The 24,892-nt window shown below is 41.3% G+C and overlaps 1 protein-coding gene across 1 annotated transcript in view; it reads right to left on the reverse strand.

Moving 5' to 3' along the window:
• Positions 1-593: 593 nt before the first annotated feature.
• kiaa1109 (KIAA1109 ortholog) overlaps positions 594-24,892 on the reverse strand; it is a 78,183-nt gene continuing 53,884 nt past the window's right edge. The window contains exons 62-88 of the mRNA XM_034859160.1: positions 24,529-24,716; positions 24,140-24,366; positions 22,348-22,478; positions 21,864-21,987; positions 21,622-21,734; positions 21,042-21,132; positions 18,366-18,634; positions 17,970-18,185; positions 17,478-17,658; positions 17,207-17,396; positions 16,725-16,886; positions 16,432-16,571; positions 14,957-15,152; positions 13,714-13,914; positions 13,333-13,509; positions 12,784-12,921; positions 11,297-11,542; positions 10,912-11,065; positions 8,480-8,637; positions 7,455-7,644; positions 6,885-7,102; positions 6,224-6,475; positions 5,891-6,094; positions 4,527-4,721; positions 3,122-3,256; positions 2,249-2,414; positions 594-1,573 (exon numbers count right to left, since the gene is read on the reverse strand). Coding sequence (XP_034715051.1) covers positions 1,357-1,573; positions 2,249-2,414; positions 3,122-3,256; positions 4,527-4,721; positions 5,891-6,094; positions 6,224-6,475; positions 6,885-7,102; positions 7,455-7,644; positions 8,480-8,637; positions 10,912-11,065; positions 11,297-11,542; positions 12,784-12,921; positions 13,333-13,509; positions 13,714-13,914; positions 14,957-15,152; positions 16,432-16,571; positions 16,725-16,886; positions 17,207-17,396; positions 17,478-17,658; positions 17,970-18,185; positions 18,366-18,634; positions 21,042-21,132; positions 21,622-21,734; positions 21,864-21,987; positions 22,348-22,478; positions 24,140-24,366; positions 24,529-24,716 — 4,879 coding nt within the window. The 3' untranslated portion in view covers positions 594-1,356. The remainder of the gene's footprint in view (positions 1,574-2,248; positions 2,415-3,121; positions 3,257-4,526; positions 4,722-5,890; positions 6,095-6,223; positions 6,476-6,884; positions 7,103-7,454; positions 7,645-8,479; positions 8,638-10,911; positions 11,066-11,296; positions 11,543-12,783; positions 12,922-13,332; positions 13,510-13,713; positions 13,915-14,956; positions 15,153-16,431; positions 16,572-16,724; positions 16,887-17,206; positions 17,397-17,477; positions 17,659-17,969; positions 18,186-18,365; positions 18,635-21,041; positions 21,133-21,621; positions 21,735-21,863; positions 21,988-22,347; positions 22,479-24,139; positions 24,367-24,528; positions 24,717-24,892) is intronic.

Genomic DNA, 24,892 nt, shown 5'->3' on the forward strand with positions numbered 1-24,892 from the left:
CAACGACACACGGGGTGACGTATCCAGAGCCCCATACGCTTAGCTACCAGTGGAACTAACTGGTAGATTAAACTGTCGTCATCTGTTTAGCTAGCCTCTGGCCCGCCTTTATTAAATGCACCAATTATATTGGTGCAGCTCAGCTACAAGGGTGTAGTTAATGAGCAGCATTACTTGATAACTTGCTAAGCAAATTCAAGCTGTGCTATCGCGAGAACTATGGATTTCCAGGGTAGCATAAAGTTGGGAGTCTCACAAAAGGCAGACAATAAAAAAATAAAAAGGAGAATGCCTGGTAAATGGACCTATCTTACAAATGTCATCCCAGTTTATAAGGCTGGCTTTCTGTTACACATTTTAAGCCAAATCCAAGGAGACCCTGATGAACATCACTGTGACATCATCAGACTTTAGAAAGATATTGTTTTTACATGCTGAATAGAACTCATGACATGGAGACCTTTGTACGTAAAAACAGTGGAATGCACCTTTAACAGAAATTTAAAATAATTTGTTAAGATTTTTAATATTACCTTTACAAAGTAGGAGTTTAGATTAACCCACTGGATAAAATAACAGACTTGAGCGTCATCTAAAATTGAATGGCAATATTTTTATTAAGTTAGGAAATCAACATGTTTAAGAAATTGTATTATATACACTGGTTCTGCAGTATGGATTTAAAAAAACTAAAATAAAAATAAGCTTGACACACCAAGCTAATACATGTTATAGACTTTGCATTCCTTGTACCCATAAATAGTGATCTTGGTTCAAATTAAAATTACAAGTTCATGTTATCCTCATAACTGAGTGGATGATGTGCCGTAACCTCCCAGTATTTATTTGTTCACATCAAAAAAAAAAAAAAAAAAATCAACAACACTGTCACTGAAATGTTCTTAAATATCTTAAAGCTACACTATAAAATACATAAAGCATATCTACCATGTGTTCCATGGGAAACAAAGAAAAGGCAATGGTATAAGAAATCATTTCTCATGAAATATTGGTAAGTCTTAAAATAAACTTTCAAGCGATTTCAGTAAGGTCATTTACAACAGGTAAAAGAGGCAATTTTTTTTTTTTTACGATTAAAGCAGTCAAATACTTCTAAAAATTGCTACTTTGATCAAAATATACAGAAAACAACATTGGTGCAAAACGCTTCAGTCAGAGCTGCAAGTGGCATGAACCACAGTAAACAACCATGCTGAAATTCACAGGCTGTAGCAGGTAAAACGGGTACATTGGACAAATGTGTTGTACAGTAGTGGCCGTTGTAATACAGTAATCCAGTGTTTGTGTCCTGCAGGAAGGTATGCACAGCTTTCATTACAGTGGTACGAGTGTTTCTCAGTGTTCCTCTTTGTCTCTGCCTTTCTTGTCCTTCTCGTCCTGCAGAGCGGTGCCCAGCTTCTTGATAAGCACTGACAGCACCTTGTCCAATGGGTCCATCACGCCCCTCTGCAGCCACTTGGGAATCGTTGTCCGGGCATGGTGGAAGCCCAGTTTTTGCAAGATGTAGTCCACACCCACTGGGTCAATCTTACGTCCTGTCCAGGAGATAAGCCTAAAGACCAAAGACATGTTTAGACTAGACAATGCTAAATGCATTTCAGGCATTATAGGCCAAGTACTGGGGGATTATTTTGCATTTAAAACTACGGAAACCAATTTGTTCTTTGCAACTTATTCCTGTCCAAATGTCCTCACTAAGACTAGCTGTAGGTAACTCGGTACAATTACTAATATAATGTACTTATATTTGTAAATGGGAAGTGGTTCTCAAACAGTTTACCTGGATAAATAAAGGTTAGAAAAAAAAAAAAAAGAGCTGATAAATTACACATACCCAACAAACAGCATGAAATGGATTTTCAGCTTCAGAACACTCAGCTTCATGCATTCTCTTATATATGGTAGACTATAAGACACTAAGTCACTCTTTACTGTAAAAACGATTTAGTTCAGTCTAAAAAAGACATTTTAAGATCAGCTGTGTGACTTGTATTTCTAATAGTCTTATATAATGATGTATGACAGCCTTGGATATTTTGAGTAGCAAGTTTGGTGCGTGTGTGCGTGCAGTGGAAATATGGCTTGGTCACAAAAGAATGACGCTTATTGTGTCCTCTCTCGAATGAGCATTGTGACTCAATGTGACTGCGTCACAAGAAAGGCTGTGCGTCTGTCAACAAATCAAACACAAAACACTTTAATTGTGGTGCAGTGGAGCAGAGCTGACCTGAGAGTCGGCTCCAAGTGCCAGGTGTTGCACATGAACTCCCTCCAGTCCACCGTGGTGTAGTTGATGCTGTCATCTTTGTCCTTGTCTGTGGAGCCTTCATCGTGCAGGGCTGTGGGGCTCTTCTGGCCTGGCCGAGCCGCGAACATCCGCGGGGCAAAAAGGGCTGAAGACACAGGGGCAAAATGAAATGTTGCAAAAAACAATTAATAACATCCAGAAGTGGAACACAATTAAACATTTATTCATATCCTTGATAGCAAGGTCGGCCCCTTGATAGTATAGAGCTCGACTCTATTCCCATTTAAATACCCATCTGCGCTTCAATTAATCAGGATGGATTGAAAGCTTGTGAAAGTCTTCAGTGGGCGCCTCTCTCTTTCTATTCAGCTGCAGAATCTACACAACAAAGTCCAGGCACTATTGTAATTGTCATGAAGAATGCGAGCTTTCTGGCATAAAGAGTGCTAATTTGTCCCTTCGTGACAATGGGAAACCAATTAAAATGCTGCCTGCATTGGGCACTCTGACCTCACCGCTGTGTGTATGAAAATAACACTCAGCTGCCTGCATTTTATGCTGCTTTGTCCGAGAAGAGCCCAACAGCACACAAACAGCTTCGCAGGTAGAGGCAGACAGATGTGGCTCATATTGTAATTTCTCCTTGGACGGTTTGACGAGTCATTTTGCAGGATATTTTCACTCTCAAATAAAACCACTTTCATTGCTCCACCTGTTGTAGATGACTCATGAGTAAATGTGGACAGTAAAAATGACTAAACATTGTTTTGTTTTTACTCAATGCCTGAAAGAGTTAAGGAATGAATGAATGAATGCATGAATGAATGATGAGGATTTAGTAAAGCCAGAAACCTTTCTCCTTCTCTTTCAGGTAGGCAGACACCAGGTCATGAAGAAACATGATGAGCTCGGCGTCCATGGTGACACAGATGTGGTCTGTGAATTCTGTCACAACGCTGCACTCCACTTTGGGCTTGCTGTTGGCTTCTGGAACAAGTAGAAAATAATGAATACTTCTGCATTGGCAAGAAGGGCTGCACAATGTATGGTTTGTTTTATCGCCATTGCAATACCAACTAGCTCAATCTACATATAGGCGGCAACATATTGCAACGACAGTTTTTATGTTAGTTGAAAGAAAATATTAAAGCTGAAAATTCAAATGTAACTCGTTCTTTTTTTAAGTAGTTTATGTTCAATTCCATCTTCAATTTGTTCAATAAAAGAATGTTAGAAATTACTTCCTTTTATTTTGTTCTGAATTCAACAAGCAAATTTGTTAGAATTTTAGAAGAATACTAAAAGCAATAGAAAGTCAGAACTGAGTACACTTTAATATCTCTATATATCTCGCAAGTTATATATAGATATTCAACAACGTTATCACATACGGCATACTTTCCTCATATCGTGCAGCCCTATTGGCAAGCCTGATAAACTATGGCGGAAAAAGCACATTATCCATGGAACAAAGTTTTAAAAAATATATATATATTTCAGCAATGACTATGCAGCTATACCATTAGTATATGAAATGGATTTGGGTCACTGTTTTCTCAGGGGAAGTGTGAGTGTTACAAATGCTCAATAACTGATTATGGACTGAAACCACATTTCTTTAAAGGTCCCATGACATGGTGCTCTTTGGATGCTTTTACATGGACCTCAGTGGTCCCCTAATACTGTATCTGAAGTCTCTTTCCCAAAATTCAGCTTTGGTGCAGAATTACAGCCAGGGTGGGGGTGTGGCCTTGACCAGCTGCCACTTTTCTCATTTAAAAGCCATGATGTCTCTCTCTTTCTCATGGGCGGGCCAAATTCTCGGGCAAAGCAGAGAAAGGGGAGGTAACCTTGCCCCTTATGACCTCATGAGGAGCAAGAGTCCAGATCGGCCCATCTGAGAAACCCAGGGCTCGGTTTACACCTATCGGCATTTCTAGCCACTGAAGGACCATAGGCAGGCTGGGGGAACTCGTATTAATGTTATAAAAACCTCCTTAAGTGAAATGTTCTTGCCATGGGACCTTTAAACGAGATAGAAAAACAGATCCAGTTTTTTTTGTTCTTTTGCAAAATAAAATATTATTGTGCAGCCAAGTCTATGTGATTGAGCTGAGGTCATGTTAGTGAAGGACAACAGTTAACCCAATATTTGCTGACTAGCGTGATGAAAAGATAGCAGTCAGAGAAAAGACTCCAACAGATTGTATGTTGTCTTTATGTACCATTACATTACTTTGCGGGCTCCCGTCCCTACCTGTTAGAGTAGGTTCATCAGGATCTTGTACGTGGATGGACTTAAAGTCCAGTTGCATTCTGGGAAGAGCAAAGATGGTCTCTGTTTCATGGTTGTAGCTGGAGGAGCTGCGGAAGCTGCTCAGCAGACTCGAGCTTTTGGCAGCCGCTCCGCTCTCTTGGTTGTTGGCTTCCACATTCCTGAGCAAGTTCAACTCTGAAACACGAGATAAAACATGTCAAAACTCTTCAAGGTTAAGTTCACACTTCTCTGCGTCGTTCCAATGCTGCACCGGTTTTACATTTAAGATAACAGGCAGCAGCTGCAAGGAAAGGCTGACGGAATGTAGCTCTCCGGCAAAAAAACACAACCGCTGTGTCTGTGTTCTTTTAGTTGGAGCTGTCTGAAGCTGAGACAATTGTAAAGTTTGAGAAGATGCTACATGAAGCAACCATTTATACCCACTTGACACTTTGTTGAATACACCTATAAGGGTTGGGCAATCAATTCTATTTTCATATTGTCAAATCGTGGTTACTCGAGACCGCCGATAGGGGGCGGGGGGAGTAGGAGGGGGGGATTTACCTTTTGGATATCTATCCGTGCGGATCCACTTTGGTGACACAACTGAAGCATGGTGACGCGACGTCTCTCCTTGTTTTATATGTAAATGGACTGTTCTTATATGGCACTTTTCTAGTCTTAAAGGCTACTCAAAGCCCTTTTACATAGTAAGGAAACCCTTCACCACTCACACACACCGTACGGAGAACGGGGATGCGGGGTGTCAGAACAACGGAAAACAAAGTGTAAACTGGTTTGGAAGTAAGGATTTTTGATTCCCTTGTCACTCGGCCGTGAAGAGATCCCGTTTCATTCATCATGTAGGTAACTTATTTTCTTTAAAGTAAGTTCTGTAGTACAACTAGGAAGAGAAAAGTAATACTTGAGGTAAGTTTGGAGACACTACCTTATTTAATCACTAAATTAATAGATATCTTTGTGTTGCTGTTGCAGTTTATAGACGACCCCTAAGCGACGCCGGCTGCTCCTAGAGACCAATCTTATTTCTCCAGTTTGGCGGACGGCTCGTTTTGATAAAAGTTTGTTTGTAGCTCATTGTTAACCTTATTACATTAGGAAAGATGCGTCATTTGTGATTTAATATCCTTTCGCTATAGAGTAATAGATCCCAGAAGTTGGAATCTGTGAATATCTTTCCTACTTTTCTCACATTTATAAAACCGAGAGCACAGATTTCTCTTCGCACGGTTTAGTTTTATCTTCTCAGATGACTCCAAGGGGACTCTGTACCTATGTGTCATGACATCAAGATACAAAATAAATGGTGTACATGAATAAAAAAAGAAATACAAAAAGGTTACCTTCGTTCCTCATGGCAGTGACATAGTTGAACCATTCTTTGACTGTTGCGACTCCATGCGGGGGGTTTTCATGCCGCCGGCGGGTTATTTTGGTTATGGTGGCCATTGGACTTTCGAGTGCACCACAGGGTTTGGTCACCATAGTGTTATGACCAAGATGGAAATCCAGTGTCTGAACAATGTAGGTCGAATCATCTTTGGAGCCTGGATGTGACAGAAAAAAGAAGTTGGTTTAAAAGGGGATTACAGTGGCCAAATCCACTGCTAAAAACGCTTATTTTTATTATGTAATCATTTTTCAATACTATCTACACGATAAACATTTTGCCTCACCATCCTCCCAGATCTTCTGTGCCTCAGTCCAGAAGGCGATGTTGGGTTCTTCCAGGTGGAATAGAGCCCACGACTTGGAGCGGAAGTTGGGCCCGTGGAAGCACGCCAGCGTCATGTGATTGCCATGGAGGCTCATTGAACCGCCGAGCTGAACGGCGTCCTCAGGCAGAGGCATCTGGAAGAGGGAGATGTGGCAGCCAGCGATTACCTTCAGCACCCCGGGCCAGTGGCGGTGATGGGCCGCATCCATGTCTGTGTGACAAAGACGGTTAGGAGACACAAAATGAGAAGCGAGGGGTGGCTGGGGGGGGATGAAGGCAGACAAATCAATCCTGACCTGAACATGAGGCATGCTGCTGGGGCTAACAGGATTTAGTATTATGTTGTTTTGATCCTTTTATAGCCTCCACTCTTTTTTTCTTCTTTAAATGTATGCTGCTCGCGCCTTTCATTAGTTTTTAATCATCTTGTTTGATTACATGCAGTTGTTGAACTACCTTTTAGACTGTTTCAACAAATTAAATGTATTAGAGTTACCAATCAGTTCACTTCCTATTACCAGCACGACTGCCTAAGACACTCGCTGTGCATACCTTATTATGCCACAGTCTGCATTAAATATTTCTCCCGGCAGTATAGGGGTAAAAAAAGGCACACTTACAAAGCTCTGCAGATCCTTTCTCAGCGTTGATGACGGGGGTTTTGGGGGGCAGGTAGGGACCAGGCCCCCAGGTGGAGAGGGCTCGCTTGCTAGTGTCAAACTGCTGAGTGAAAAACTCCTGCAGCTTCATGCCAATCTTGATGAGGTCTGGTGTGGTGGAGCGTGAAATGATCACCTGGAAAATGTCCCACTGCAAGTCTCCATGGACAAAGATTTCACTGGAAGGACAGACGGAGAAAAGATGGAGAGGGAAAAGGTGAGAAACAGGAAGATGTAAGATTAAGACTGGTCAGATTGTAGAAAACAGCAAAGCAAGGCACAAAGCAGATGGTAATATAGTGTAGACTAAACACCACTGCATATGGAATGACGGATCCGTATCATCATTTTGTTACACTGGCTTGCCAAGTAATTAGGAAAAACCAGAAAGAAGGTCTCAAGCAACCTGCGTCTTCAAAGGATTTTAATGCAGATATTTGTGTCTATCTAAATCTAGGAGGAATTAGTTTCTCAAGTGGACAATATTTCAACAACCAGAGGTATTAAGCCTCTGATGACATCATTTCCCACCTTTTCTCTGACAGGTTGGCGTCGACGGTGCACAGGTTGACTTTCCATTCGTCCTGCAGCTGCAGGTCAGCATTGCTGAAAACTCCCATCAGGATGCTGGAGCCCATGTAGTCCACACGCGCCTCTGTCGACCCCATGGTGATCTGGATCTTATGGCTGGGCTGCTGGTTGGGGTGTTCCGAGATGTGGGCTAGAAAACAGACAGTAACTGGTTAACACTGCAGCGTTAAGTGACCACTTATACAATGCTATACAAAACTCCATCTGCTACATACAAATGTGTAATTGAACAGTGTCACACCTCTTCCTAACCTACAGCAAGTTTATTCAGAACAGAATTTTCTCAAGTTTTATTAGTTTCCTCAGCTGTGGAACATAGAAGGTGTGCTTCTTCTCAACTTTTGACTGGAGGGAAACGGAAACGTCAGCATAGTTTTTGACCAATGTAAAATAGGTTGGTAGCTTGAGCAAGTGTGCAGCAACAGAGCCAGGGCAAGCGGTTTTTCAAACAAGCATCTTCATTGGAAAAAACTGAAACCATCTGACATTCGCTCAAACGCATCACATCCAGTTAGGAAGAGATGTTATATTGGAGAAATACAGCACAAGGAATACTTACATACACAGGTCTTTAGAGTTTTTTTTTTTAGTTTTTTTATTTACAGATGTTTATATTCTTTGTGTTTTTTGTCTCCCTCCCTCCCGTCTTTGCTCTGTTTTTTTCTCTCAGTGTATTGTTTGTAATTCTTTGCGACTGTTGGTACTAACAAACAATTAAATTAAAAAAAAAAAAAAAAAATATGTTGTTTAATAGATTATTACCAAATGCAATATATATATATAAAATGAAGTAATTTTTAACATTAAGTGTAAAAAAGTGATATTATTTAACCACTGCACAGCCCCCAGTGTTGTGAACTCTGGCTCAGATCCATATCAAGTTTCCAGTCTGCTGTAAACAAAAGCTGCTAACGAGTTGCAGAAAAACACCAGATGTCAGAACAGTCAATGCTTTGTTTACTTACAGACCATCTCCAGGGTGTTCACGTCTATATTGCCACCCACCACCCCGCCTTTGGAGTCGAGCTTGGAGCGTCCGAGGCCGACAGACATGCTGATCTCCCGGTCCCGGTTGCTGCCTACAGACAGTCGGCCCTGACTCTTCAGCCCGCTGGTCGTCCAGCTGTTGGGACAAACACAACACAACACAACTGTGAGCGCTCCTGAAACGCTGCTGAATAATGGAGAAGAAGTGCTCCATGTGAAACATGAATGGCTCTCATGATGAGAACGTGTCCAGGAAGAAACACAGGTAACTGAACTGGCAAAGACCCGCAAAACGTGCAGACTAAATGTGAAGTAAACACGGCAGGTTTTTAGACAAACATGTCATCATCAAACAAGTCCTTATTTCAACATGTTAATCATACACATGTACAGTATGTCATTATTATGGCATTTGCTAATGCCTAAGTTTGTGGGTTTTCCTGTAGCTACATTTCATTATACACACATAAACAAATGTTTTTTTGACAGAAAAATATACCTAAATAATTTAAACTAGGGAGAGAGCCCTAGTGTATAATGACTTGGTGAGTAAGAGGCAGAATACGTATGTTTTGCTCAAAGAGCCCACACATTTCCAGAGAACAAGATATTTTGTTTCCTTTATGATGATGCAGAGCTCATAAAACAGTACCGCAATGGTTAGAAGTCTGTAGTGTTTGTCAAGGATTCAGCAGGACTTTCCGCACTTCTACCTTCACTGGAGAGATGAAAGTTCTAACAACCGCATATCCTGGTGACCGATGAAATACAACAGTGTGTGACAGATGAATTGAGCCCATAAGAGTGGGCAATAAAGGACCATAAGTGCTGAAATGTCTGTGTAGCGGGAGATAAAAGTGCAATTTGTAGCAAGGCAACGCCAGAGAGACATATTTCTACACCAGTGTACATGTAGCAGCTGATTACTCTATTAAAAGGATGATGACAATGTCCAGCTTAGTCAATAACATTCTTATCTTAAATTTGCATCCTTCACCTTTACTTCTCTAGTTATTCTTTCTCATTAAAACAGTGTTTTCCAGACAGCATTAGATAATGTGATTGGAGCAGGAATCACATTCACTAAATATAGTGATTATTTTGTCATTCACAGCTTTAATGGCTGACATGAATCCCTGATGCACTCATTTGCCCGAATTACATTCACATTTAGGTTTGAGGCCAATTTTAAGCAATACAGAGTATTTATCTATACAAGCCCTGAGGGAGGAAATACTGATGTCAGTTTATGTATAAATATTGCTTCTATGGCATCATCTATTATATTTTTGTGTACAAAATATTAGGAATAAATAAAAAAGCTCACATAATAGGGATATTTCATATCCTAAAATACCATCATAAAAACTATAGAGTGCTGCAGGGATGATGCATTTTTGTCGGACAACCTAGAACAGCGATATCAGACTCATTGTTACGGACCTGGGAAAAAGAGGTAATTTTCCAAGAAAAATATTTAGAATTTCTAACAACGAACTTGGATATTCTCTGAGATTAAAGTGGTCAATTTGGAATCAATTACTTTGTTACAATTTCCACACTTCCAATTCATCCAGTGGTCCTGATTGGAACCCTTGGCGGGCAGGTTCTGGCCCACGGGCTGCATGTTTGACGCTCCTGACCTAGAAGTTAGCATTTCCCTGGTTCCCTGAACAAAGATGCAAATGGACTGTAAACGAGGTGCCACTTGCTCATCACATAAAAATGTACACACGTTTACACTCCGATGATGGAGCATCGGGAGCAATTAGGGGCTCAGTGTCTTAGCCAAAGACACTTTGACATTGAACTGCAGGGCCAGGGATCGAACAGCCAACCCTCCGATCGGTAGGCGACCACTCTGACCACTGTGGCACAGCTGCAAAAAGCCGGTAATATTTTTGCATTGGACTTGACACCACCACTAATCTGACGGTGACGTTTGATGTCCCGACTACGTCTGTAGTCTCTTCTAGCCACTTGTTGGCGACTGCCTTTCTTTAAAAGACACGTAAAAGCTTCAAAATTTAAGAGTGAGGGTATTTACCGACGTATTTTATGTTGCAAAAAAAATCACTTAAGATTGTGTTAACCACAGTCCTTATTTCAGGCATCTCACCAAAAAACATTCAAAAAACCCATTGACTCCAGACAACATTCGGAAGTGCAAAAAACGGTTTTAGGACCGAATCCTGCAGCACACTATTAGCACCATTTTTTACTCTTAAACAAATAGACTGGTATTCTTGGGAAAAACTCTTATTCCCTTTGTGCCAAGAGTTAGATGAGAAGACTGATACCACTCTATTTTCTGAGACTGGTCTTGACCTTCTCATCTAACTAACTTGTGTCGTAATGGGTATTAAAAGTATCTACAAAAAAAAAAAGTGCAGAAAGTGTGACCACTTACGTATTGTTTCCCATGACGTTGCTCATGTTCATTTGGACGGTGAGCTGTTTCAAGTTGATGGCGAACACCACCAACGTCTCCCATGGCGCCCCCTGCTGACCTGCTGCTTTACCATTCTTACTGAAGGAAGGGGTGGATGTTTTGGTCACAGAGTCTAGACGAGAATGAAGCAAGATTTAGAGGAAAGGGGGTAGAAGATAAATTATGAGCGTCTTGTACAAGTCGTCATTGCATTTTTTCCCCCACTTGAATTTAATGGTTTCTACGTTTTTATTTAACATCTAAATTGTGCTTCTGTATTAAAACTCACCTGACTTACAGCACAAGGCATTTGGATATTTTAGTTTGAGTTCCCTCTGTGAATGGCAAGAGTGTTTGTAATCACCTCTCCGAGGAGCAGAGGAATCAGACACGCTCCTGGTGCGTCCAGGTGCAGGGGACTTGAGGTGGCCCAGGCCGCCCGGGGACATGTTGCTTCCAGTGGAGTGCTCTGAAAAGACGTTAGGGGATTGGGGCATGTGCTGTGTGCCGGTGCTGCCGTCCCAAGTCCTCCAGTAGGCTTTCCGGCTGGACTCGGGGGACAGATGCTGGGTGACATTTTCGACCGAGTCCGGGGTGGCGGGGCCAGAAGCTGAAGCACGGGAAAAGGTTGTGTGTCAGAGAAGCAGGCTCTATCACCACTTTTAAATCAAAACATTTCTTTTCAAAACATTATGGAAAATCATTATAACTTCCTCTATCTTTTGTTTTTGACCTTGTATCACCTTTCATTTCATTTTTATGTACCCATATATCTAATGATAATGATTTTAATGTCTTTCTTATTTTTAATGTTTTATGGAATTCTCTGTTGTACATTGTTTTTATATTTGTTAATATATTAGCCCAGATATCGTCTTACATTTTGGATATCATAATATCGTGATATGACAAGTGTTGTCTTTTCCTGGTTTTAAAGACTGCAAATGATGTCATTTTCTGAATTTACCAGACTTACGAGCTATTTTATTATTTGCCTTTACCCACTTAGTCACTGTATCCACATTATTGGGGATTATTTATCAAAACTCTAATAGTGTTAATATTTTCTGAAAGCACCCATTGTCAACCCTACAATATCGCTGCAATATCAACATCAATGCATTTGGTAAGAAATATTTGAAATTTGATTTCATCCATTTAATTTTTTAGTTCATATTTCATATCTAAGGGCCTTGTTAAAAGGAAGCAATTCCCTCCATCTATCCATCTTCTTCCGCTTATCCAGTATTGGGTCGTGGTGGGACCAGCTCTAGCACGGAACCCCAAACTTCGCTTTCCCGGGCCACATTAACCAGCTCCAAATGGGGGATCCCGCAGTGTTCCCAGGTCAGGTTGGAGACATAATCCCTCCACCTTGTCCTGGGTCTTCCCCAAGGCCTCCTCCCAGCTGGACGTGCCTGGAACACGTCCCTACGGAGACGCCCAAGAGGCATCCTTACCAGATACCTGAACCACCTCAACTGGCCCCTTACGTCGTAAAGGAGCAGCTCTACTCCGAGCTTCTCACACTATCTCTAAAGGAGAAGCCAGCCACCCTCCTGAGGAAACCCATTTTGGCCGCTTGAACTGAACGGTAGATTGAGAGCTTTGCCTCCTGACTCAGCTTTCTTTTCGTCACAATGGTGCAATAAATTTAATGTAATTCCATCAATACTTAATGCTCAGTAGCTACAAAAGCTCAACGTTTTGTGGTAGTTGCCCAGTAAAAGCTGACACAACAGCTGGTGGTTATTTTCTACAAAACAATAGAGTGGTAAAAAACATACTTATGCAACACTCAATAAATCAACCATAACACAGACCAAAGCCACTGAGTGGGCAGAAAGTCACCTGGCAGGTTGATAGTCTGGTCTCCCAGGAAGAGACGCCTTGCAATACTTCGGCGGTACCATGCTCTCGGGAAGGCCAGGATCTCACTCAGTCGCCTCATATCGTACTTGAAGGAAGCCGAGCCAATGTCACACACAGCTAAGGGGAGAACATTCTGTTTATTCAAGGTATAGTACAAGTCAATTGGCAGCATATGCTCTTTTAAAACAAGGGAAATAATAAGTACCAGGGGTGTATGAATGGATTTTGAATCGGTAGCGCTTGAATTGCAATTCAAATCGATTTTTTTGCAAACCCATAATAAGCACTAATAATCTACACCGGGAGTTGTATATAACCTCAAATACAATTTAAAAATGTCCCTATTATTCCTTCCTTTCTGCTGGGAATTTATTAAATTCTTTGAACACCCCGGCCTGAAAATAAACCTTTACAAACTATATTCCAAGTCTTCCAGACTGACCTTTGGACAGACTTAACCGGAGCAGTCTGAATAACGTATTGAATGTCTCACAGAGAAACACTTTTTCCTGGGGGCCGACAACATACCTGAGATGTTGATGAGGGTTGTGTCCATTTTGCCACCTTTGGCAGGAATGAAGCTTTCAATGAAGGTGGGCCCTCCAGTGCGCCTCATCCTGGATAAGCTGACCTTCACAAACTCCAGGTTAATACTCAGAGAATCTTTTCTTCCTGTTACTGAAGAAGGCTCCTCGTCCACTGTACCTTTCGTGGAAAAAGAGCGATAACCATGACGGTCGCTGAACTTGGAACATTGGTATTACCATCTCCACTAGATCTAGCACGTTTGTATGTATCATATCCACAGATAAAGGAGGAAAATAACTTGTTATCAGCAGTAACATTAGAAACTTCATCCCTGAATTATTGGCATGTTAGAAAATTAAAAGAATTTTCCCCTTCCCGTACCTAATGGCCCTGGGCCCGGAGCCAGGCCTGTAACAGTAGATTTCTGCTTCCCGGCGCCGTAGGGGTGGAAGACATAGAGGGAAAAGTCTGACATGCAGGCAGTGAAGCTGAGACCTGAGGAGTTAATGGGGGGGCCGGTGAGGTCCGACTGGCTGCTGCTGTGGCGACTCCTGCCCAGAGGGCTCCCCAGCAACGGAGACGCTGGTAGAACGCAGAAGGGGGCATGAAAACACAGAGGAGGTAAGACATGCAGTCACAGTCAGTAGTAGGGCTGGGTATCGCTCCAAAGACAAATTATACCTGTACTGATCCTGTGAATTTGTTTAACTAGAACTATAAGGAAACCTAAGATGTGAAATTTGTCTTTTTGCACAGGAAACATGTTTCTCACACACACACACACACACACACACACACACACACACACACACACACACACACACACACACACACACACACACACACACACACACACACACACACACACACACACACACACACACACACACACACACACACACACACACACACACACACACACACACACACACACACACACACACACACACACACACTTCTGTGTGTACCCTAGCATTTGTCCTACGTGTCGTTATAACGTGTAACATTAGACAGACAATCACATGTATTATTAGATCTTGGTACAAGCATGCTGCATGCTTACTGGCTCGCTAAAGGTACTGAAATTTGTAATTGAATGGCAAGGCATTTTTCAATACTCAATATTATGGAGGCAATTTGGTTGGTGACTAAAAGTGCGGTAGCCGGCATCACATCACATCAGTAGGCATTTAATTTACTAAAAATAGGATACCCATCAGTAGCCTTCATATGGCATAAATAATAAAAGTTTCATAATGGATGACCTAATTAGAGTAGAGATCTAGATGTGCTAAATGCTTCTTTTTGGGCTTTGGAACAAACCGTACATTTACTGTAGATAAGACTGGACTAAATAAAAATTATAAACTGAGATGCTGTATGTAAAAAAAAATTATAAATGAAACATTACAGAAGTCTTGCAAAAAAGACAGACTGGAGAGCAAAGTAATAAATGGATGAGAACAAGCTGTGTGAGCAACATTAAATCACACAGAGCCCAGACATGGCATGAAGAGACTAAAAGACATGCTCACTGTGTTTGATAGACTTGAGAAAGTTTTGCTCTTCACACGTCTCTGCACATGTGAGCACATCGTTTTTCCGCTAGACATGCTCCACATACCTTTGCTGGGAGGTGGTTTGGGGATATGTTGCCCTGGTGGAGTGGAGGAGGTGGGGTGAGGTCCGTCAGTGGGGTTGGTTCCTGTCGGGGTCTCCAGCTCTCCACGGTTAGAAGAGAAGACCAGGTCTAAAGAGGGCAGTTTGAGCATACACTCCACCCTGGACATCGGCAGGCAGCTGAAGCGAATCTGAGACGGCTGCAAACACAGATGACACTTTGAATATCTCACTTAGTGGCTCTGTATGTAGGTACGTGGAGACACGGACCCTACGTCGTAGAATGATGTGCAACTCTCAAAAAATGTAACTACAGGTTGCGGCGACGCCCATCGCTTAGCCGTGACTTGGTAGCGTTGCATTACCCCCTAGTCATTTCCTAGTAGACCCCAATCAAGGATTTTTAAGGCCGATATCAATACAAATATTTGGTGATTTAAAAATCAGATATTCCGATATAGTATATTGGCAGTATATCATTCCCTAACATTAGTTATTTGTAGTTATTTATGAGTTCTCACTAAAATAATGTGATAGAACATCAAAATATATTAAAGTTGTGATAAATACAATTTATAAAAAATACAATCATAAAAAATTATAAATGCCGATACCGATAGTTTGGAAAATGCCAAATATCGGCCCGCTCATATTTTGGTCTGGCTGTATTTCCTAGTTCTCCTTTTCCATAACCAACATGAAATCAAAGAGAGGGTTCACTTTTCCTGCTAGGCAGATTTCCCACAGTGGTCAGAAAGCACAGGAAGAGACACCTGCACTCGCTCTGAAGCAATCACTGTCACTCTCTCACTCGCTCTACCAAATACTCTCTCACTTGCTCTAACACACACACACACACACACAAACACCTAAAGTTTAAACTTTAGGCCATTTCTGCGTGGAGCCTCTGCAGGACCATAAATCACGCTTAAGGTGTGTAACTGCATGTATAAAGGTTTTGGCTTTACAGGTTCATAGATGACAAACATGGACTGAAAATATTAAATAAATATACTGAAAAGTAACAATTATAAACATAACGTCCATGGTTTACCTGCAATCATTACTAAGATTTGAAAGGTAAATGTTACATAGAGAAAGCAGTTTCATTGACATCAGATATGTTGGAGAGCGTGTGGATCATTTGATGTGGATCAATGTTAAAAAATAACAGCTTTTTGGGAAAAGGTACGTTAAGTAATACACGTTAAGTAATTAAACAACATATAGGATTATAGGACACTAGGATATAAGGTTCCTGCGAGTTGTATTGTATTTTATCTCATTTCCCCCAGAATCTAAGAAAGTCTAATGGGAAGCCACAGATATTTGGATAATATACGGTTAATAGCAAGTACAATAGTTATTATGAGAGACAGGGGAGAACATTTTTTTGTTAGTGTTATTTAATGCTGCAAATGTCTTTACAATAAATATTTAACTGATAAACTGTAAAAATTACAGTCAGGTTGTCAGTACCTGAACTCTGACGTAGACAACCACATCCACAGGGAAGGAGGAGTAGGCCGATGTGGAAGAGGAAACCAGAGAGGTGGTGGATTCCTCCAACTGCTCCACTGTATCAAACTGGGCCATGTCCTCCTCCTGGGTAGCCACAGCTGATAGGAGGTACACAAAGACAGAAACACAACAAGAGTTTACTATGAATGGCTAGTCTCCCATTGCAGAGACTAATGGATGGCAGAGACTCAAGCAGAAAAATCCCTGTGAGAACAGGAGCCATTAAGATTAGATGGTGTAAACAAACAAACCTGCATAACTTCTTTCCACTGGAGTTATAGGAATGGTCTCCAATGCTTTTTCCAGGAAGTCCAGTAGACAGGGGCTGATGACCATTTCTTCTGGCAGAGTCTGGAGGGCCACCCAGGCGTACAGCTTAGCCATCTTTACCCCGCCACTGCCCTTACCTTTGGCTGCAAAGACACATAGGAGTTTAAAACATCTGTAGCAGGGACTATATGTCAACAACACTTTTGAAAGATAATTTCTTAAACTTTAAATAAACTGCAACCATATTAATGAGTCTGTTTCCCATCAATATGCATGAGCCCATTTGGATCAAAGGTGCCCTCTGGATTCATGCCTTAAAATAAAAAGATGACATCACATGCATTTGATTCGGTGGGTCCACGACTAGATTTAAAAATCATCAGATCGGAGAGCCGTGGCACTAGTATCAGTGTTTACAGATGGTGCTTGGGCATGCAAGGAAAATCGAGGGAATGCTCAGTACCTGATGGAATAGGTGGGGGCGGGGGAGGAAGGAGCGAGCTAGTCTTGCTTTGGACTGCATTGGGTAGGTTGGGAGGGTCGCTATCTTTCATACCATACAGCTTTGATTCTTTGGAGAGAGTGCGAGGGAGAGAGGATCCACGCGAGGCATTGGGTGACTCAGTCTTCAGTGTCTTGGAGTTGTAATGCAACTGAGGTAAAGGAAAAAAAGAGTTCATTATTATAATTACAAAAAAACATGTGGACAATTTTGAACTAAGTGAGAAGCTGACCTTGACGTCTACTCCTGGGATGTAAAAGACTGTGGTCTCCATGTCATTGGATTTGGTCTGCAGGGAGGAGGGGCATTTCTTGCCAGCAAGGAGATGTGTGGTGGAGGTGTAGGTGGTCTGCAGCTTCTTCTTCTTGGGGGGAGACTCCTGGTCAAGACTCCGGAGGCTGCGCTCGCAGCTCCTACAAAACCCATAGGGGGAGGGGGGGGGGGGGGGGGGGGGGGGGGTTGTGAAAAGGTGTGCTAATGCCTTATTCTGTTTAATTGTCTGCCCATAGAAAGTTGTTGTTCCTGTATGCACTGACGGCAAGCTAGAGCATAACATTACATCTGGCAAATCTCCGGAGTGTATTTCATAATTTATTTGAGTTTATGTGACTTGTTACAAGATGTTATTTAAAAGAAAATATCAGTAAAAGTGAGTAAGACTTTAAATTAATATCGGTTCACTTCACAGTAGTTACCAGAACAACAAATCAGCATTTCACCGTACCTCCTGAGGGGATTGTCCTCATGCTCTGGTTGCTGAGTAGTGGGGTGAAGGACACACTTCCCGCTGTCGATCTCCACACGGACGTCCAGCTCAAAGTCAATGTTTCTTTCAGTTGCTGGGCCACTAAAGCTGCGGTTGGCAGGTGTGCTCGGCCAGCGCTCGCTGAACAGTTGACTCACCGCAGAAAACCCTGAGGGCTTTCTGTGAGATGCTTGGCTGACAAGGTAGAAGAAAGGGAATGTTTAGTGAATGCTGAACACTGTAAATCTTTATTCATAGTACACAAAACAAATTATAAAAGAAGCAATTGCAAACATGAGATAATTGGTGCTTCCTTTCATCTAACATTCATCACAAGAATGCTTGAGTAGGCAGAAAAATACAAAGACAACTCACAAAGGCCTTCGATAGCTCGACACTCTCTCCCGCTCAAATTCGTCCTCCTTTTCGGAGTCTTCGGAGGAGGAAGAGGACAAGTCATCACGCCGTATGTCGTCGTGCTGGAAGGGAAGTGTGGGTGAGAAGACAGCAGGGGTGCCAGGGGCACTGAAAACTGAGTGCTGGCCCTCGATAACGGATAGATAATGAAGATGAAGGTGATGATGAGGGTGGGATGGCTCATCAATGGTGACTGAACACAGGTCCACCTCTGTCTCCTCAGGAAACTTCATAGAACAACAGAGTGTCAAACTCACACAAGGAGACAGTTTTAATGAAACTCTTCCTACTTAAAACCATGATGTCTTAAATAGGAAGGTAGCCAAGAAGTCATAACTTTAAAGGAGATAGTGTTCTGTTAGATGGACCACCAGACATTTATTTTGTATTCTATTTATGCCACGTAGTCTATACTTTAATGCTGAAATCAAATCTCACAGCAGTTTATATGTCTAGTTATGTCCAATGACAGAACACTACCAGCCTGCAACAGTTTCCACAGGAGCTGAGAGGTCATGCACTTTCACTGAGAAGGAATGAAAAAGAGACAGTGGGAGACAAGAATGAAGATGAGAATTACGTGCCACCATGACAGGAGAAAAGGAGAAACACACTCTCAAGAAGGTGACAATGGAAAGATGCCCAAGAAAGTATTCCAGTATACAAGTCCATTATTCTTAATAGCAGCTGGGTAAAGAAATCTCAATTGCCAACCGTAACAACAGATCCCAAAGAAAGATACAGACAGACCGGATGTAGATTTAAAAAGGGTCATCTCAGCAACAATATTTCTCTTTAATTGTTGTTTATTTCCACTGACTGGGAGTATTTGGACTGACAAACCAAGCAAACTCAGTCATGTGGCCTTAAGCGGAGTCAGTTTTGAAAACTATTGGATCATTCTAGCAGGAAGCACCACTTCAGATAGATACATCAACATTCAATCAGGGCACAGCGCTTTTGAAAAGCCTCTGAAGACTCACTTATTTAAACTGGTCTTTGTCTCATGGTTATAAAGTTGTGTTTTAAAAGTTTTATTTTACTGTGTTTAGTTTCTTTTTACCGTATTTTGGTCTTAATTTGAACAATTTTATTCTGGTGAAGCACTTTGTAACTTTGTTTTTTTAAAAGGTGCAGTAGATGGGGTGTAAAGATCTAGGGCTTAGCCAAAAAAATTGAAAGACATCGACAACTTCTCAGTCCCACTTGCTTTTTCTACTTAAGCTCAAAACACTCTCCTAAGCCCCTCTCTCCACAACGGAGAATGAATGCGTGTGTCTGAGCAGTGACTGAACTCCGGGCGATGCTGTCTACTGTAAGTCTTCAGACTTTCAAGGAGATAAAAATTTCAAAAAGGGGTGCTGGCTAGAATTTTTAAAGTAGTCTTAAGTTTACAAACTAGATGTATTCATAAACCTTTTTTCTTTATGGTAATTACACCACATGATTGCTATTTTAAATTATGCACCAATGACATTTAAAGCTGGATCTATGTCCATCTATAATCTGTATCTGATCTGATATTGATGGGTGTGAGGGAGAAACTATTGTTTTAACAAACAGAAGCTGACAGTCAGTGATTTAGAGCCTACCCATGCATAGTTGTTAGAAATCAGTCAATATATTAAAATTGAAGATGAGCTGATTTGGTTATTCATACAGTTTCAAGACAGGGTGAGAATACGTGACTCCATCCATTCATTAGTCCGCAGTCCAACTATAAACTTGTATTCAAGGGTGAGTCTTATTATGCAAGGAAATTACTTTTCTGAAAGCATGCTTTGCGTTAGTGTTAGTGACAAATTGCTATCTCACAAATCTCTGTTTGATGGAATGCTGCTGGTATTTATCTACTGAGTAGTAATAAAGACAGTAGAACATAAATTTTTATTTTGTTGCACATGTGCCAACACATAAATAATAGTGCAACTAGGGACACAAAGAGCAGGATTACAATAAGTTATTATGCAAATGAAGCCCCTGTTGTTTAATATATATTATATTGAATAACAGTGGGTTCATTTGCATGTATATCTCCTTAGAAGCTAGTATTTCATCACCCTGTTTTGATTGCCTATTGGCACTTTCAAGGAAATTGCAGAGAAGAAGAGGAAACAGAAGTATTTGTTGGTGTTGGTTAGGTATTTTCAATTTGTCACATTTCATCTTTTGAGCCATATACCTTGAATACTTCTTCTGGACTGACAGGTGCATGTGCTGCTTCCAAGGCCTGATTATTTATCTTCAATTGAACAAAAGAGTTATTAAAAAAGAAGCTCATCCAGAATGAAGCATAAAGGTCTCTCCCTTTGAGCCGCCTTTAGAAGCCCATGACCAAGTGACATCATACGAGTCAAAGTACAATGGAAATCTGTTGTATTGAGAACCATTACAGTGACGCATGAAGAATGAGATGGTGATCTTTAAACTGTCAACATCAAGAAGTACAAAACTTAAACTTTCATCGTACTATCTTTGCCTTAATTACCGATTTGCTAACAAGAATATGTTAAGAACCTATTTGCTACAGTGCAATGAAATGTCTGCATAGTGAAAAAAAATGTGAATGTGTTAAAGGTTTTTCTGTTTTGTCAGTAAATGAGATACGTAGGAGGTTTTTAGAAAGATGTTTACCGTGTCCTGGATGTTAAAGGTGACCCGGGGTCCAGGAGAGGGCGCATCCACACGCATATCTGGTAGGTCATCCACATCCCCTATTCTGGAACTATGGACACAGTAAGGTGATATAAACGCAAATGCTTAACGTTGTAAGTGACATTGTTACAACCTACTGTACAGTATTGTTGGTTACAGGGATACTGTAAGTGAACACCTCTCAAAGCACAAATTGTTACTAATCCAATTTATTTCCAGTTATTTCTACTCATTTATTCTTCCCCAGAGTTAATGTTAATGTTTTCTCCTTGTTAAAGGTCTTACAGCGTGTCAACATATTTACTACATTAATTCAAAATGATCTGCATAATTACTATAAACAAACGGGACCACATCCTCTTTGTCAGAAGGTTAATGGGAAATGTGTTTCAAAAACATGTAACACTGACAGCAGTGGCGTGAGACAGAGGTTACCTGGTCTGGTTTGTTTATAGTAAATGCTGGATGAAGCACCCTTAACAGTGTCATTTCCATAATAATAATAATAATATACCAGGGAAAGTGGCTACCCCTGCCCTTGTTTTTTTGTTTGATTTACCTCTGTCTGTCCATCCTTTTCAGAGGGGGACGGCCTGCGGCCGCTGAGATGCTTTTGGAACGATTGTAGCTTGGCTTGTAGCCAAGGCCCCACTTATCCTTCAGAGAGGCCGCCTGGCAAGGAACAATGAGACACATTCAGGTTTTTGTAAAGTATGACGGGAAATATAGTATTTGACCATGTCCAAACTTTCTTTGGTGAATACACAGATAATTCAGGATGGTAAATAGAAGAGCATTTACCCTCATGCTGGAGCGACGCAGTTTCTTTCTGACGTCTCTCCTGATGTCGTTGACGGCCACAGACTCCAGCTGCTGATAGCGCTGGATCTCCTGGTTGATGGTGCCTTCACTGGCCCCCAATTTCCTGTGGTCAAGATAACAGGATGTAGATTGTTTTGACATAACAGACATTTCTTCATCAGCACTAGAATGATTCAACACTGCATTTCCTTGGAGAATCAGCAATACACGTGTGAAGTTGATCAGATGAACGGTTGTTGTGAAAATCGAAGGGCCAGACATAAGCAGAGACTCCTTGCTTTATAGTTAAGATTAACTGTCCTGAATGTATCTCATGTACTGTCTTGATTTTATTGTTAAAACTGTCTTTCACTAAACAAAAAAGCTCTCAAAATTTCATTGGATGTTACAATGTACAATTGCATTACAGGCAATCTATCTATTACATCCTACAGAATGAGAATCAACAATTGAGGAATCTTACTTTAGGTCGTCGATGACTTTGGCCTGTTCATTCAGCTCTCTGATGTCGACCACCCTTTTGGTGAATTTCCCCCTACGAGGGTCAGTCACTTGGTTACCCATCGCAGCCTGCCTCCTGGGGTCAATAGTCTCCTGTTGGGTCAATGCAAGATACACAGCATAACATATGTATCTGGTAAAACTGATGACAGAATGAAACAACCGTGCTGATCAAACCCCTAAAAAATTAGTATGAAGAATTTCAACCAGGCAGCTGCTGTAAATAAGAATGCATCTTTTCCCATATCTGTCTGATTAAAGATTATTCATTTTTAATGGTTATGATTCACGTACATTAGATTATATGGAGTCGAATCCAAACACCAGGTATCATAAAACAAAGAATGTCACAAACCAGGAGACAACACCGCCACCACCATCACCACTCCACTTCACTCAAAGTGCAAGAGGGAAAAATAAAGCTCTATTGCGACAAGAAATTGTGTAATTTATTTCTTTTCACCCATCTTAATGAGGAGGGCAGTGAAATCCAATGCTAAGCAACATAATTCTCCATTGCAATGCTGTTTAGCCAAAGCATGCTGTAAAATAGCATTGCTCAGCATTTTGGAATCAACAACCTTCATCTTCTATCTGCAGGTGATTGAGATGTAACGCCAACTTGCAAGTGATTTTGTCAGCCCAAAGAAGAAGTTTTACACTGCGGGTGGCTACATACACAGGCCCAGGAGAGAGGTCTTTGGGCCCTGGCACTGCCCGCTCGGAGGCAAGGCGATGCACAGTTTAAGTAGTCAGCTGGACCAGACACACTCTGAGGCCTGGGGCTGAGGCCCAGGATGTGGTTTACCAGACGCTTCCTTAAGGTCAGCCGAGGGCTGAACTGGCTTCCTGGACTCTGTAAACAACGGCAGGGACAGATGGATGGAGAGGTGGAAGAATGGACGACTCTGTTCAGACTTTACCTTCCGAAGCTTTAAGGTAAGCCAGGTAGGATTTGTTCAAAGGTATTGAAGAGATAATAAAGGAGTAGTTGGATATTTTGGAAAATAAAAAAATGACTTTCTTGCTGAGAGCTAGATGAGAAGATAAATATCCCCCTCATGTCTGTCTGTTAAAATAAAGCTACAATGGGCAGCCATTTAGCTTAGCGTAAAGTCTGCCCAAAGGTAACTAAATCTGTCTATCACCATATCTAAAGCTTACAACAAACACATGTAATGTGTTTAACCTGTACAAAAAAAAAGTATTGTCATCACTGTAAGGTTGCCAGGCAACCAGTCAAGACATAAATCCCTCCATTAAACCACAAACTGGCGCTTTAAAGGGTGCTGGTAGGCGGATTTTGTAACCTTCAGACAGAAGGTTTCCCTCTATTTCCAGCCTTTGTGCTAAGCTAAGCTATCAGTCTCAGACTGTACCCTTAAAGCCAACAACAATCTTTAAAGGGTGGAATCAATATAGCCATCTAACCTTCAGCAAGAAAGCGGTTAAGCATAATTGCCAAAGTGATTAACTGATTCTTTAACTCGGGGTAATGACTAGTAGTAAGCGCTACAGCTGAAATTCCCTATTACGGTCTGTGTTTTCTTTAATAACTTCCAAATCTAAAGAAATTGATTAAATGGATATTGTCTGAAAACGTCCTAATTGGAGTCACGAACCAGAACATCTACTCTTGACAGCATATTTCTTTAAACATTACATCCTCATCATCAATCCAATCATATATGCAATATAATTTACACAATGACCCAAAAAAAATGATTATGTAGATAAACCCAATATTGACTGACCGTGTGGATGGTAGGTGACATGGAGTCGGCTTCGTCCTCATCTGATAGGTCGGCCATGTTGATAGAGTTCAGGTCAGCGATGTCATCCACGTCCTCCTCGCCTGTCAGTGATGTCAGTGTGTTACCCAGCGCATTGAGGCGCTTGCCAATGTTAGGATCCATGTGAACATCGATACCACACATTTTCCAAAGCACATTCAGATTCCAGGTTCCGGCACTACTGCTCTCTGTTTTTGAGGAGGAGGAGGAGGAGGAGGAAGCCAGGAGGAGAGGAGACAAAGAACGGCAAAGTAAAATGAATGACAGAATAAAATGTTTAGACAACTGTCTCATAATTACTGTGAAGCTCTTGAGTGTGATCCATATTTTATAGACCAGAAAGAACTTGCCAGCAGAAGGTTGCCCTATAGTCCTGGAACATACTTCATATGTACCATCAGGTACCACACCTGTATACAGATCAAACACAGAGACACACAGGAAACAGCCAGTCATTATTTTAGAGGAGCTGGGAGAATTGAAAGTTACATAAGAAGAGCAGCTTCTACCTACTGAAGTTGGGTCCTTAATCACATATCTATATGTGTAAAAGGACTAAATTAACCGGTTATTAAAGATGTGTTTAAAATTGTACTTGCAACACATAATATAAATAAATGGTTCTATATTGTGTTTTGAACATTTTACCTTTTACTTTCTTTACTCAATCAAGGTTTCTGACATGTTTCAAATGTGATTGAACTGCATGTGAGA

Source organism: Etheostoma cragini, chromosome 20, assembly GCF_013103735.1.
Source record: "Etheostoma cragini isolate CJK2018 chromosome 20, CSU_Ecrag_1.0, whole genome shotgun sequence".
In the NCBI taxonomy this organism is placed as follows: domain Eukaryota; kingdom Metazoa; phylum Chordata; class Actinopteri; order Perciformes; family Percidae; genus Etheostoma; species Etheostoma cragini.